This window comes from Crocodylus porosus, unplaced genomic scaffold, assembly GCF_001723895.1.
Source record: "Crocodylus porosus isolate Cpor-Errol unplaced genomic scaffold, CroPor_comp1, whole genome shotgun sequence".
Lineage (NCBI taxonomy): Eukaryota > Metazoa > Chordata > Crocodylia > Crocodylidae > Crocodylus > Crocodylus porosus.
Window position 1 is genome coordinate 1,939,636 of NW_017728938.1, and position 13,340 is coordinate 1,952,975.

Consider the following 13,340-nt stretch of genomic DNA (forward strand, 5'->3'; position numbering starts at 1 on the left):
CCTTGCTGGGGTCGTTTGACCCCAGTACTCTTTCCTGCCATGGCAGGGGGTTGGACTTGATGATCTGCTCAGGTCCCTTCTGACCCTACTAACTATGAAACTATACAAATCCCACCCACCTAGAGTGGATAGATGGGCCAGGAGCTCAGCTGCACAGATTTACGTAGGATTTACCACCACTGAAGCTGTGAGTCTTACTTGTTTCAGAAGGAATCATACCAGAACAGTACTGAATATTATTCCCAAGGTGGTGTTATACGAACTCCAACACTGCAGCTCAGCTGGCTAAGCTCTGCCCTGTACCTGCTGCTGCACAATTTTTCCCTTGAAGCTCTATTGCTATAGGAACTCCTCACAACAGCACCTAGGCACAGCTTACTCCTCCTGCCTCTCCCATCCCTTCCCCACTATGCATCTTCAGGCTGCACCATAGCTCCTTCAAGCTCTGCCCAGGCTGCTAGGCATAGCTCAAGGGTGGCACCTATGCCATCTGAACGACACCTCAGCCTGCTGATGGGCCAGTGCAGCTCTTTGGTCTCAGGACAGGGGCTCTGTCCTAGTGCCAATATGGTGGAAAGGATAATATGCTTGAGTTCAGGTGTTAAACAGAGCTGCCTTTGCAGCCATGCTTGGCTGGTAACCAGAAATCTCATGAGAGTTTGTGAAAAGCCAAAGAATGTCAGCATCCCCGCCAACGTATCCCTTCCCTTCGATGAGAGTGCTCAGTGTCCAGGGCTGTAAACAACAGCTCAGATTGCTTACAGAGGTGCCCAAAATTTTCCATCAAGAGCCACAGGCATTAAACATGGAGACTGCAGCTTCCTTCATCTTTAAAAGAGGAGTTTGAGTAACAGGTCCCTTTGGTCACAACTGAAAACCAGGATTTATAGCCTTGTGTGGTAGAGAGTTAAGCTGCACAGTTCCACACACTAAAACTTCCTGGACTTGCCTGTGCACATGGTCACTACACCAATATCATCTTACTCTTCTCAAGCTACAAGGACTTCAGATTTATAACAGATCATTTCTAGTCTCGACTTTTCTCTTACTGAAGTCCTCTCAAGATGGGTCTAACAAGAACAGAGTAATTGGCCCTTAACTGGCAGGCTGACTTCAGCATGAAAAACTTCTGTCAGCTGTTCCCAGGGCATTTAAGTGTGCTCCATAAAGGAAAATGTACATAGTCTGAATATCATAGCTCTTCCCTATGCAACTACACTTTCATAACACCCTACACGAAACTAGTAGTTGTTATCAGAGAAAATAAGTTAGAAAAAACATGAGCGTCTAATGTAAGCACTATCATCCCACTTCCTGTTCTCATTAGCTGCTTCCAAGCAATTTCAGTTTTCCTCTCCCAGTCCAGACCTTAACCAGAAGCAGTGTCAGGATATACTGCTTCCAGCAACTGCCACTTTCCACAGCTGGTTGCATGTCATTGGCCCAAACCTGTTGACAAGATTTTTGTGGTGTCAATCACTCCCATTAAAGCTTTCATCAAATGGCTCGTTTTCATCAAATGGCTCGCATGTACTAAGGAAATGATGAAAACTGTGGTACATCAGGAAAACATTAAAAAGTATACGAGTGAAAGGGCAGGGGAAGGAAGCAGGATGCTGAACAGAAAGTGATAGAATGTCTGTTTCAACATACAGTGAAACGTGGAACATCGGCCACCCTCATTGGGCAACATCCTGGAACACAATCACAACAGTTTTAAGACTTATTAGACCACCAGCTTCCAACGCGTAATTGATTCGTCAGTCCCTGGAGTGATCAAGGAGTGCGTATAAATTTATGTTCTAATCCCTCTGACAAAGCAACACGAGGAACAGGAATACTCAGTGTTAACCTCTTTAACAGTATGATTCCACTTACAAGTTTTGCTACTTATGCCCATATTAAATAAAAACAGCAACAAACCCTAGCTATAGATTTACTGGTCTAAGAATGCTTACAGCAGTTTCGGAAGCAGAATAAAATACACCAGTATCGCTGTGTCCACACTAGGATTTTCTCATACAGCCATAGCAGCAAACAAACAAAAGAACAAACCAAAACTACTCCCTAGCAATATTTTACTGGTAAAACTTTGTGCAGAGCAGCCCTTAAGGAAGAAGCTACTTGTTAGAGTGAATTTCAACATAGGACACAGCATTGCATAGGTCAAAATGGCCCACATGTGACAAACTTGAAATCACAAGCTAAATGTACACACACTGTTCAAATGCCACCCTAACACACCATTTTCAAATACACAGGAAGAAAAAATTCTTACTAACAAACACCCAAATATAACTGCATGTCACTATCAGGATTAATTAACGTTTCAAATAGTCCTTTCCTATCCAGGACAGCTTCCACACAGAAGTGCATGGAAACTTATGCCTCCTCGTTCTCCTGTGTACAAAAACTGCTCTTTCAGAGAGAAAGAAAACACAAATGCACACGGTGATACTTAACTTCTGAGGGTAAAAAAGAGAAACTTTTCCTAAGAGACAGAAGCAATTCCCTTACTCCTAATTCGACAGAAGTCAAGAAGTAGGGGTACACAGCCTGATGTTAAGTTTGACATAGGGATGCAAAAAACTATGCCTCTTTCAGTTAAGATTGTTTATAGTGTCATACAAAAAGGTCACAAAAAACCCTTAAAATCTCCACATATTTAAGTGCATCAAACTACACAGAAAACTTTACACAATCAATCGCTTGAGTTACTATAGATTCGCTTTTTGCCAATGATGATGGCAGATGACTATTTCAACACTAATTTTGTCCTAAGCATGAGTGCGAGATTGTGATCTCGCAAATGCATAAATGAGAGATCACCTCAAAGTCTTAACAGTCCACCCTTGAGTTTAATGGTCAGAGTGCTCAGTATTTGAAAATTATTTCACCAAAACTACTTTAAATTCTAACAGGTGCATGGGAAGGAGGAGGGAAAAAGAATGTGTGATCCCAAATCATACTTGCAGATGGTTCTATTGAAGTGTCAGCATATAGACAGGCATAACAACTGCACTGATATCAAAGTATAGGGACATACAATTGTATCAATATGAAAAAAATAAGCTGTTAGGATGCAACTATTACATCCCCAAGATTCTGTTGAGACAAGCATAACAAAACCTGCTTTCATTCAGGGCCAAAGGTAGGGTGATTTAGCTAACTTGTGCTGCCTCTAGGATCATGCAGACAACAGCTGCAACCTGACAGCTTGTGCAAACTCCACAGCAGCAGCTCTCCTTTCCCTTTTAAAGCAACTATAGTGTACATCTGTCCATTCTCCCAGAGGAGGGACTGCAATTAAGACTTCTGACTATGATACACCCATGGGGCTCCCTGTGGGCCTGAACCAAAGCCAGACCTAGCAGTAGCAGTACCACTCCCCCCACCCCCTCCCAAATGGGGCTCTGTAACTGGGAATTTAATAGCAACCCCACCTCCAAATACCATTCCTTTAGGAGCCCGGCTGGCTGAATGAAATGACCCACAGGCTGGATCTTTCACACCCCCAAACAATGTCAGGAGTAGCCTGTTTGCAGCTCTTGCTATACCGGTCCTTGCAAGTTGACTACCAAGTCAAGAGTTTGTTCATTTGCTTCTCAACTACTTGCAAGACAACCAATACCGTAGGTCCTCAAGATCATGTCCAAGACCACAATGTCAACAATCTTACCCATGCCACATGCCTAGGTTTCATCATCTAGAAACCACCTAAGGTAAACTGTTCATATATGCCGAGCACCACAAATTGCCCACTAACAGGGTGAGGCGTCAGCTTAGCATGCAGCAGACATGTCAATTGGTTTAGGGGAAAAGGATACACACTGAGAGCTTGGCAGACTGCCTGCGTCATGGAGGTCAACCCCTGCAATTGTAGGGAACCAGGCCTTATCCCATTCATAAACTGATTAAGTTCTACCCTGCCACTATTTTGAGTTCTTGCCCAAATTCCTGCTACTGAAGGTTAACTTAATTGCTTATAGCCAGAAGCCTTCTCACCTCCCATCAAGATTTATTCACAGCCAGTGCGTGACCATTGTTCTACTGCCAGCCTCATTCTTGAGCTCTTCTCCCTTGCTGCTGTTCTCCCCCATTCACAGGCCCTGGAGAGCCTGAAGAGCAGCTGCACTTTGGTTCCTGTATTTTCTGCTTGTCAGTGGAGAATGCTTGGGTAATTGGTGGGGATCCATTGTGTTAATCTCACACAGATGTCGTGGATTGACTCTTACACTACTAGGGCCATTCTATTCCCAAACCCGTTTTCAGAACTTAGCTCAGTGGCGTTCCCTCACAGCCGGAACATATTGGTACAGACACTCCCCTGCAGAAGTATCAGTGCAGATCCTGAATTGGGTATAAGGCACAGAGAATGCACTCAGCCAAGTCTGATGTCTGAACACCTCTCCAAAGTCGGACAGAACACCAGCCAGGGCAGGGCAGTACAGCACCTTAAAGATTAACTTGTTCAGAAAGACATAAGTTTTTGTAGGCAACAACAGTACTTTGTCAGACTATTTTTGCTGAAGTATGATGGAAAGAAAGAGGGAATCAGGTAATGACCTTGAGCAGAGTAGTATGGCTGTTACAAACTTAACATATCCAGGTGCTAATCCACGCTCCATAAATAAGACAGGCCTTGAACTGTTGGGCTCTACAAATAATTTTATTTAAATTTAACAAAATTAGACAGATGCACTCAGAGGCAGAAGAAAGACCATAAATATTGTACATTTTTTTTAAAATCAGGGATCCTATCCATATGCTACAGGAGTAGAACGTGTAGTGTTGGTGAATACAGTTCTTCTACACATCCACACTTGAAAGCACAAAGTTGCACAGAAATACATTGTAAAAAAATGAAAGGAAACAGATTTTTTTGCTTGCTCCAACAGTATAGTGGACACAGATACTATTTACAGTCACCTTCACATTTTATGCACCCCTTCAACTGTTTCCAGGGGTTCTTCCCCTGCCCCATTTACTTCCATTCAAGAGGACTGGAGCCTACCCATGAGGAAATGAGGTTGGGGGAAGAGAAGGAGTGAGGTTATAGAAACCAAGCAGGTTGATTGCACAGCTTCAAGCCCAGTGGGCTAGCCAGCCAAGAGAGGAGTCAGAACAGCTACATGCAGCCCCAGGGAGCCTGCTACCTGAGAGAGAAGTTAGGCTGACTGAAACCTTTCATGGGGCAGACCCCTGCTGGATTGCACTGGGTGGGTGAGGAGGTTCCTCTACAGCACATGCAAGATCATTTAAAACAAGGGTGACAATAGTAATGGAAGAGTGTGCTTCACTGATAAAGGACACTGTCCCAGCTCTCTGCTCAGAAGCTGCCTGGCAAACCACACAGCTAAACCCTTTGGGGCTCTGCATGACAACTTGATTGTAGTAACAGTGTTTGCCCCACTCCCCTATCCTTTGCACAAGGTGCGTTTCAGGCCTGGCATAGAGAGGGTGTGAGCTGTCTGTCAAGACCACTACCCACTCTACTATAGGGAGTCGGATCATATTCCCAAGGTGAAGCTGTGCAGCAAGCACCATAGTGGCCTTTGAAATAGTCAGGATTTTGCTGTCAAAGCCTTGCTGCAAGTTCCTCTAGATGATTATGATCCTTCTGCATGGTATTGCTTGCTGCTATGTAATGCATCAGTGTAGGATTTCACTGCTTTCACCTAGCAGCAGGCAAGTACTAGGATGTGGAGAAACATATGCTTTCCCTGCTCAGAATGTCATCCAACCTCTAGTCCTGCTCCCTTCCTTCTACACCAGTAGGAAGTTCCCTGGCTTTTCTGCAATGTCAGGTCTTCCCTGGGAGAACTAGCTCAATTAGCCAACTCACTTGTCTCTAACAAACTCTTCACATGGAGGTTTTTCCAATTAGTGCCCTGTCCACTGCCCTTGGCAATGCACTATTCAAAGCAAAAATCTAATCTCGCTGTTCATAACTTGTCTAGTACAAGGACAAAGAGCTGCTACTGCAAACAGCAGCACAATATGAGGATCCACCAGTATGGCTGGATCCACAGAGTGGCCAAAAGCTTCTTCACTAGGGGATCTTGGGGGCAATAAGATGCTTGTAGTCAGGCCTCATTGCAACAAAAGCCATCTCTGCTCCCACATACTCTTCTTCATACTTCCCTGTGGCAGATTACACCCAACCTAAGTCAAACTGATTCACAGGGGGTGGGAGGATGCATGATCGCTCCTATAGCCTATAACCGCTATTAAGAAGAGCTGGCTCACAGCACAAGCTATTCCCCCCTGCGGTAACATGGAGAGAAGCTAAAGTGTGGCTTTTCACAACTGAACCTAGCCATAGTGGAACAAGGACTAGGAGCAGACTCAGCCTCATCTCCTCCTTACTGGAGGCAGGACCTCCAGGTTGGTTCCATCTTCCAAACAGTGCCAAAGACAAGCCTTTTCTAAGGAGGTCTGTTAGCTCTGATCTTAGCTAAACCCAAATAGCCTGCAAAAAAATGACTGGAAAGAACAAGGAACACCTCAGTGGGATACCTTTAAAGACTGACTTGTCCAAACAAATGAGAAAGGGTGCGCTGTCACACAAGCTCTGGCCAGGAAGCCAGTTGCCACTCACAGCCGAAGATACATGGTGGTGATGGAGGCAGTACCATAAACCAGAGCTATGACCAAACTTGTCACTGGAGTGCGAATGGGACAACCAGAACAGAGTAGGAGATTATGGGGAGATGGTAACACAGAGCCCCAAGTTAACAATACTACTATCAGCTACCAGTACCTATTATCATGGCACACAGCCCTTACAGCTCTTCAGGGGCAGAGATGGACACATCCAAAACAGACACGCTGATATTGCTGGTGACTTTGTACCAGCTGATTAAATGAAAATCGAGGTAGCAAATGTCTGAAGTGTTCAGAAAGTAAATGACAAACTCTAGAAAGAGAATTGAGATGTCTAACAAGCCAAGTGCTGCAGAAATGAGTCTCGATCCAGTTCTTAAAGCTTCATAAAGTTCTGAGGGATACGTCCCCAACCTTCCAGCTTGTGCATAGCAAATGTACCCATTCTCCTGGAACCCAAAGTGGGAAAAGCGGCACCTAGTGTTTGGGATGGGTAATGCAGGTCATGCCTTCATTTCTGGCTCAGCAGCAGTCAGCTCAGTCCTGAAGGAAGCAAGGATGAAATGGCAAATGCAGAAATGCAACATTTGGTGCTGTCAATACGATTCCAACTGATAAAAGGCCTCCCCCCCGCCCTGCATAAGCCAGGAGTTTGTATATCAAATAGGTGGAGAAAAAAAGTTGGACCTTCCAAAGGAGAAGGGAAACCCTTCTATTAAAGTGCACTGCATTCCTTCTTGTCCCCAAAATGAGAAACTGGGCAATGGGCACAGTGGAGGAGTGAGGTTTTTATATGTTCAGGGAGATGTCCAAGGCAGCAGGAGACAAACTCCAACTGATTGTATTAGAAGGCAAGGATGGAAAGGGGCTGACTTCCATTGGCTTGGCTCCACCATACACAGACAGTTGGGGCATGCTGTCAATGCTGTAGTAAAATTACAGGTGAACTTTACCTGGAACCATGTTTCAAGGGGGACTGTGGCCCAAGGGCAAGCCAGGCCTACTACAAAATGTCATGCCCCAGAGCCTGCCCTCTCTCACACTGCAAATTCAACAGGGAGAGGGGAGGAGGAAGAGAAGAGAAGAATGGCGCACAGTGGGAACACAGCCTGCTCCCTTTAAGGCAAACATGCTCATGGATGCAAATCTTGGGGAATTCCAATCTGCAAAGCCATCTGCATTTGCACAGGCTGCCTGCCCACACATGGAACTCTGAACACCGCTGATGACAAAAGCACCTAGGACTTGGGCTGCAAAGATGCAAACATCTGATCGACTGGGTCTGCCACAGCACCAGCACTGGCCAATGGGGCTCCTTGGAGCAGCCTGCTTGCCCATCTGAGCTGGCATTCCTAGGACCATCAGAAAGGGTCCTAGGGGACTAATGCTGCATTCTTGGGAACGTAAAATGGTTCCACACTCATGGAGAGGCTGTATATAAGGAGACCAAGGTTTACAGCACTAGAAGTTGGCCTCCCCCAATCCCAAGAGGAGCACACTACCCTGTTTCAATGGGATTTGAGATTGGCACCCCTCAGACTGCTTCACTTCCCTTCTGTTTGCAGGTCCAGTTAGGGATACATTGCAGAACACCCCTGCAAGGCAGAACTGCAGCACTGGTTATTTAACTACTACCATTCAGGTGCAGGGCAGTAGTGGCCCCAGTCACTGCTACCACACACACAGAACAAGTTACCTGACCTCAACTCTACCTGGGGCAGGTACCTGAGAAGCAGGGGTTTTATTTGGTGAGAGGTACAGGCTGACGCTCCCTATTAAGCCTCAACCACAGCATCTTGCCAGCAGTTCCACATACCCATCCATACATTGGCTACAGGCTACAAAAGGTATTTTAATCTTCTGACTCTGTTAAGTGAGTTCTTAAGCAGGTGGTTAAATGAGGTCACCTGTCTCATGTAACAAGTCCTGCTGCAAAGGCATCCCTAGCCAATTCTATTCCAGAGAGCTATCCGATTCCATACCGCCCCATCTGCTTCTCCTCCACAACACAAGAGAAGCTTCAAAGTCAACAGTTTGTGTGTCTGTGCTTACAGACCATTGTTCTTCAAGGACACAACGCAGCCTTGCGCGGTTGCACTAGGTACAGGAAGGCTGGGCAGGTGGGGTGCATTGACAGCACACAGCAACAGCTCGTGTTTCCCCCGCAGCTCAGACCTCGCAGATGATAACAGGAAAGTCCACATGAATACGAGGATGCTCCAGTTTCACTATACCCTGAAATGAGAGCCAAGGAGGGTGGTGAGGAGACAACACTGGCACAGAGCAGAGCTGTCATGACAGCATGTTAAGGAAAGGGCCAGAAAACAAAGGATCCATGCTCTACAAGCCACTCCAAATAGAACAGCATAATAAGTTTATTATGTTACCAGCCTAGCTACTAGAGGACAATAGTCCATAAAGCTATTATAACTGACCTGCCTGCTGGCACTCAGAAGTACCAAGCAGGCAGTGGAGACTCCAGCTGCCCCTAGAATCCCTGCAAGTCAGATTAAGGTGCTCCTAGGATGCTGAGCACAATAGGCCTGTGTTCTGACACAGGTTTAGAAGACGGACAACTCTGAAAGCCACCATGTGACATCTTTAATTCACCAGCACTGAGGCACTTAAGCAAGCACTCCCCTGGTTCCCCCAAGTAACTCCGAAGAAGGAAAGGATCAATACATGGGGAACAGCAACTTTCTAGTCCAAAGGGGTATCGTGAATGTGAGCAGCATCTATACCAGCTGAAACAAAACTCAGAGCCTCATGCATTTAACAAGCTGTGATGCAAATAGCATCCCATTTCAAATATATGGGAAAGCTTAGCATTTATAGGTTCCAGAGGCAAAGGATTAGAGGGAAGCATGTTAGCTGGGCTCTGTGCTCACACACTGGACAGGCCAGAAACATGGTATAGCTTTGTTTTTTTCCCTCCTTGAACATGTCAGTAACAGTTGCATTACCCTCTGGGCTTATATTTCTTCACATGCAACACGGAGATGCTGCTTCTTTGAGTACAATATTTTAGTGTAAGTTTGCAAAGCTTTTTGAGGCCCAGAAGTATAAGGCACTGAAGAAAGGTGAACATCTATTGTAAGCATCTGCAAATCTTGAAGAGGCAGTTTTACTGTTAGGAAAAGTACTTGCATTTTCTGGAAAATGGCCACCATTTTTGCTGGAGTGTAATATAAAGCTCAATAGCTCAGGAAAAGTGAGAGGGAACTTGCTTTCCACAGCTCATTTGCCTTCTGCTCTAGAAATGCCAGAAATCGGGTAACTACTAAGTAGCAAGTGTGATGTATGAGCTTCTGATATATCATTAAAATCTGGACTGAGACCCTAGTCACTCTTCAGTTCATTTCACTCTGGCCGCTGAAAAGCTGTCAACAGTACCAACCCACTCACCGGTCTAGTGTGTGCACTTCTGCACAGGCTTGCACATGAAGTCTGCTCTACCCCAACATCAACTTCAATACAATCCTCAATGTAAACCCCTGAAACCTTCTCCAGGTTACTTATGTATTTGGAAATAAGTTATTATTCTTTATTTAGGACCTCCACCCTTCTTGCTCATTTCCAGCCGACTCTCTGGCCTGATTTTAGGGGGATGATTTGTTGAGATTATACACCTCTGAGCACTAAAGGCAAGAGATTAGTAGTCCTGTATTTTTAGATCAACACTAAGTGTGAACTCTGTGAAAGCTGGAGGGCAGAAAGGCAAATAACATTAAAACCCGACCAACACTGGTTTCAGGAAACTGAGAAGTCCTGACCTGCATCTGCCTTCTAACAAGCTTCCAACAGCTCACTTAGCTGGTCCTGCATCTGCCTCAGACATCCTGAAGGCAGGAAGCAACTTGCCTCCATGAAGCCGCATATACATCCAGCTGCTTCCAGCAGCTCTGCACAACTCCACTCAGCAGAAAGTACGGGAGCATCTACCCACACCTTCAAGCAGCAGCAAAAGCCTTACCCTGCTCAGAGGTGCAGCTGCAGAGAGGGTCATGCCAGTACAGTGCAGCTATGGGTGCAAATATGTTTTTTGCCAGCAAAAGCTCTACCAACAAAGCCCTGTAGTGCAGGCCAGGCTCAAGCCATAGAGGGTGCAGCGCCAAACCTGCGCCATCTAGTGGCCCCTTAACAGACTCCAGTGCCAGAAGTTCACTGGGGTTTGATGCCCTGGGAACTAACATTTTTAGGTAAGTTGTTTCCCTCCCCTCACCCTCTCTGACTGAAGTTCACAGAGTGCTCCCCGTTCAATCTTACCATTTTTGTTACAGAATAAGAAGGCCTGAACACTCATTCTTTCCTTGGGGTGCAGTTAAGCAGAAAGACACCAGGCAAGAGGTTAGAGTACTGTTGTAAACAATCATCCATTAGGCGTGCACAGTTTCAACTGCAGTGACCTACCCCTGGACTTCCACCTGAGGAGCATCATACTGCACTGACACCGGCAACCTGGGTCTCTTGGTGAGCTAATATACTACCAGCCAAGCCTCAGGGGAGCTCTTTCTTCCCAAATGTGTTACCTGAGGTATAAGGTTTTTGTGGATTCTTTTCAGCTTGGCACGCTTCCTTCCATTCTTGGTGACGATTGTTTCCTCATAGAATTCATGGGCGAGATCCCCATCCTCGTCATAGTACATGGAACTACAAAGAAGTGAAGAGAACAGCATGAGGGAACAGGATGAACATCAGCTAGGGCTGCCATTGACAATCCCTGCTCAGTCTCACACACTTTGGAGGAAAAACAGGAGTGAGCTAGTCTGTATCAACCCTTGAAGTGTTAACTCACATACAGTGCAGCACCTCATGGCACTGGGAATCGGCCAGGGAACTTGACTGCTGACAAAACACCCTCCCCCCACCAACAACAGCTTAGCACCAAATTGAGTGAGGTGAGGCAGGGGCTCAACATAGCTCTAAGCAACCACTAAGGCAATCAGTGTTAAATCTTCACACTGCACTCAGATTTCAATGGAAAAATCAATAGCTGCTGTGCAAGGTTGCATGGACAATGAAGAGTTTAAGGACTGCATAACCCCAGAGATGGCATTTCCCTCTGTCACAGATCACAAAATCATAGAAAATGAGGGATGAAAGGGACCTCAGGAGGTCATCTAATCCAACACCTGCTCAAAGCAGGACCAGCCCTAACTAGATCATCTGACCCAAGGCTTTGTCTAGCTGAGTCTTAAAAACCTCCAAGGATGGAGATTCCACAACCTCTCTAGGTAACCTGTTCCTGTGCTTTTCTAACCTTAGTGAGAAAGTTTTTACTAATATGTAACCCAAACTTCCCCTGCTGTGACTTGAAATTATTGCTCCCTGTTCTGTCATCTGCCACCACTGAGAACAGTCCAGCTCCATTCTCTTTGGAACCACCCTGCAGGTAGTTGAAGGCTGCTATTAAATCCCCTCTCAGTCTTCTCTTCTCCACACTTAATAAGCCCAGTTCCCCCAGCTCTCTTCATAACTCGTGTGTGCCAGCCCCCTAACCGTTTTCATTAGGGGTGCACAGATAAAGATTTTTTTTGATGATTATTAGACAGCCATATCGGCCAGTACTGATTCAATAGCCAATATGCACAGCCCAGCAGCATGGAGAGCAATGTCTGGCTGGTAAGTCTGTGGGGAGGAAGGGGCATGGGGGGGCAGATCAGGGCCCCCGTGGTGAAGGACAGACTGGGGCAGGGGCAGGCACTGCCCAGCAAGGACAGGGCATGGGATGGAGCCATGGGAGGCTTGCCCAAGGGGCATGGGACAGTGGAGGAGGCTCCCTAGGGCAGAGGTACAGGGGGAGGGGGGAGAATGTGCCCCCTGGATTTGTGCACAGGGCAAGGATGGGGCCAGGGGCTGTATCAGCTTCTTTGCAGCAAGGGGGCTGGGCCAGGGCTGCCCTTGAAGTGGGTGAGGACAGTGCTGGGAGGTGGTTACAGGGTGGGCTGCAGCCATCCCAAAACTCACCCCTGCACCCCTGGCCCCAAGCCCACACATGCCCCCCATGCATCCACTGAGGGTGTGCACAGCAGCAAGAGCAGCCCTCCTCCTCACCTCTCCTCCCCCCACCCCACAGACAAGCTGCTTGCAGCTCCACCTCACCTGGGCGGCCCCTGCCCCACTCCCTCCATCATCATGGGGGCCCTCTAGCTGCACTCCTCCTGCCCCCATGCCCCTTCCCCACCTGCTCCACCCCCGACCTGCTGGCCAGATGCTACTCGCCAAACTGCGTGGCTATGTGCATTATCAGTGACATTATTAGCCACACTGAACAAAAAAAAGCTGATTGCTGATAACACTAATTTTCCTTTTACTGGTGTTGATAAGATATGGACTGATATATCGGTGCACCTCTAATTTTTGTTGCCCTCCACTGGTTTCTGTCCAATTTGTCTACAACATTTCTGTAGCAGGGAGCCCAAAACTGGACACAGTACTCCAGATGTGGCCACACCAGTGCTAAACAGAGAGGAATAATCACTTCCCTAGATCTTCTGGTAACACTCCTACGAATGCAGCCCAGTATGCCATTAGCCTTCTATTCAGCTTACTGTCCACTGAATACAGGTCCTTGGTCCTAGTCAGGGACAAGATGCAGAGAAATTCTTCTCCTACCTCCAAACCAAAAAATTAAAAAAAATATTCTAAATAGATTTCATAGACATTAGGGCTGGAAGGGACCTTGGAAGATCATCGAGTACAGCCCCCTGCCCAAAGGGCAGGAAGTCAGCTGG

At 46.5% G+C, this 13,340-nt stretch overlaps 1 protein-coding gene across 1 annotated transcript; it reads right to left on the bottom strand.

Annotated features, from left to right (window-relative positions):
- Positions 1–4,648: 4,648 nt before the first annotated feature.
- On the bottom strand, positions 4,649–11,715 carry TUSC2 (tumor suppressor candidate 2). The gene is made up of 2 exons (XM_019547452.1): positions 11,136–11,715; positions 4,649–8,841 (listed from the first exon to the last, which is right to left on the bottom strand). The coding sequence occupies exons 1-2, from the start codon at positions 11,280–11,282 to the stop codon at positions 8,776–8,778; spliced, it is 213 nt and encodes a 70-aa protein (XP_019402997.1). The 5' UTR covers positions 11,283–11,715; the 3' UTR covers positions 4,649–8,775.
- Between the last annotated feature and the right edge of the window lie 1,625 nt (positions 11,716–13,340).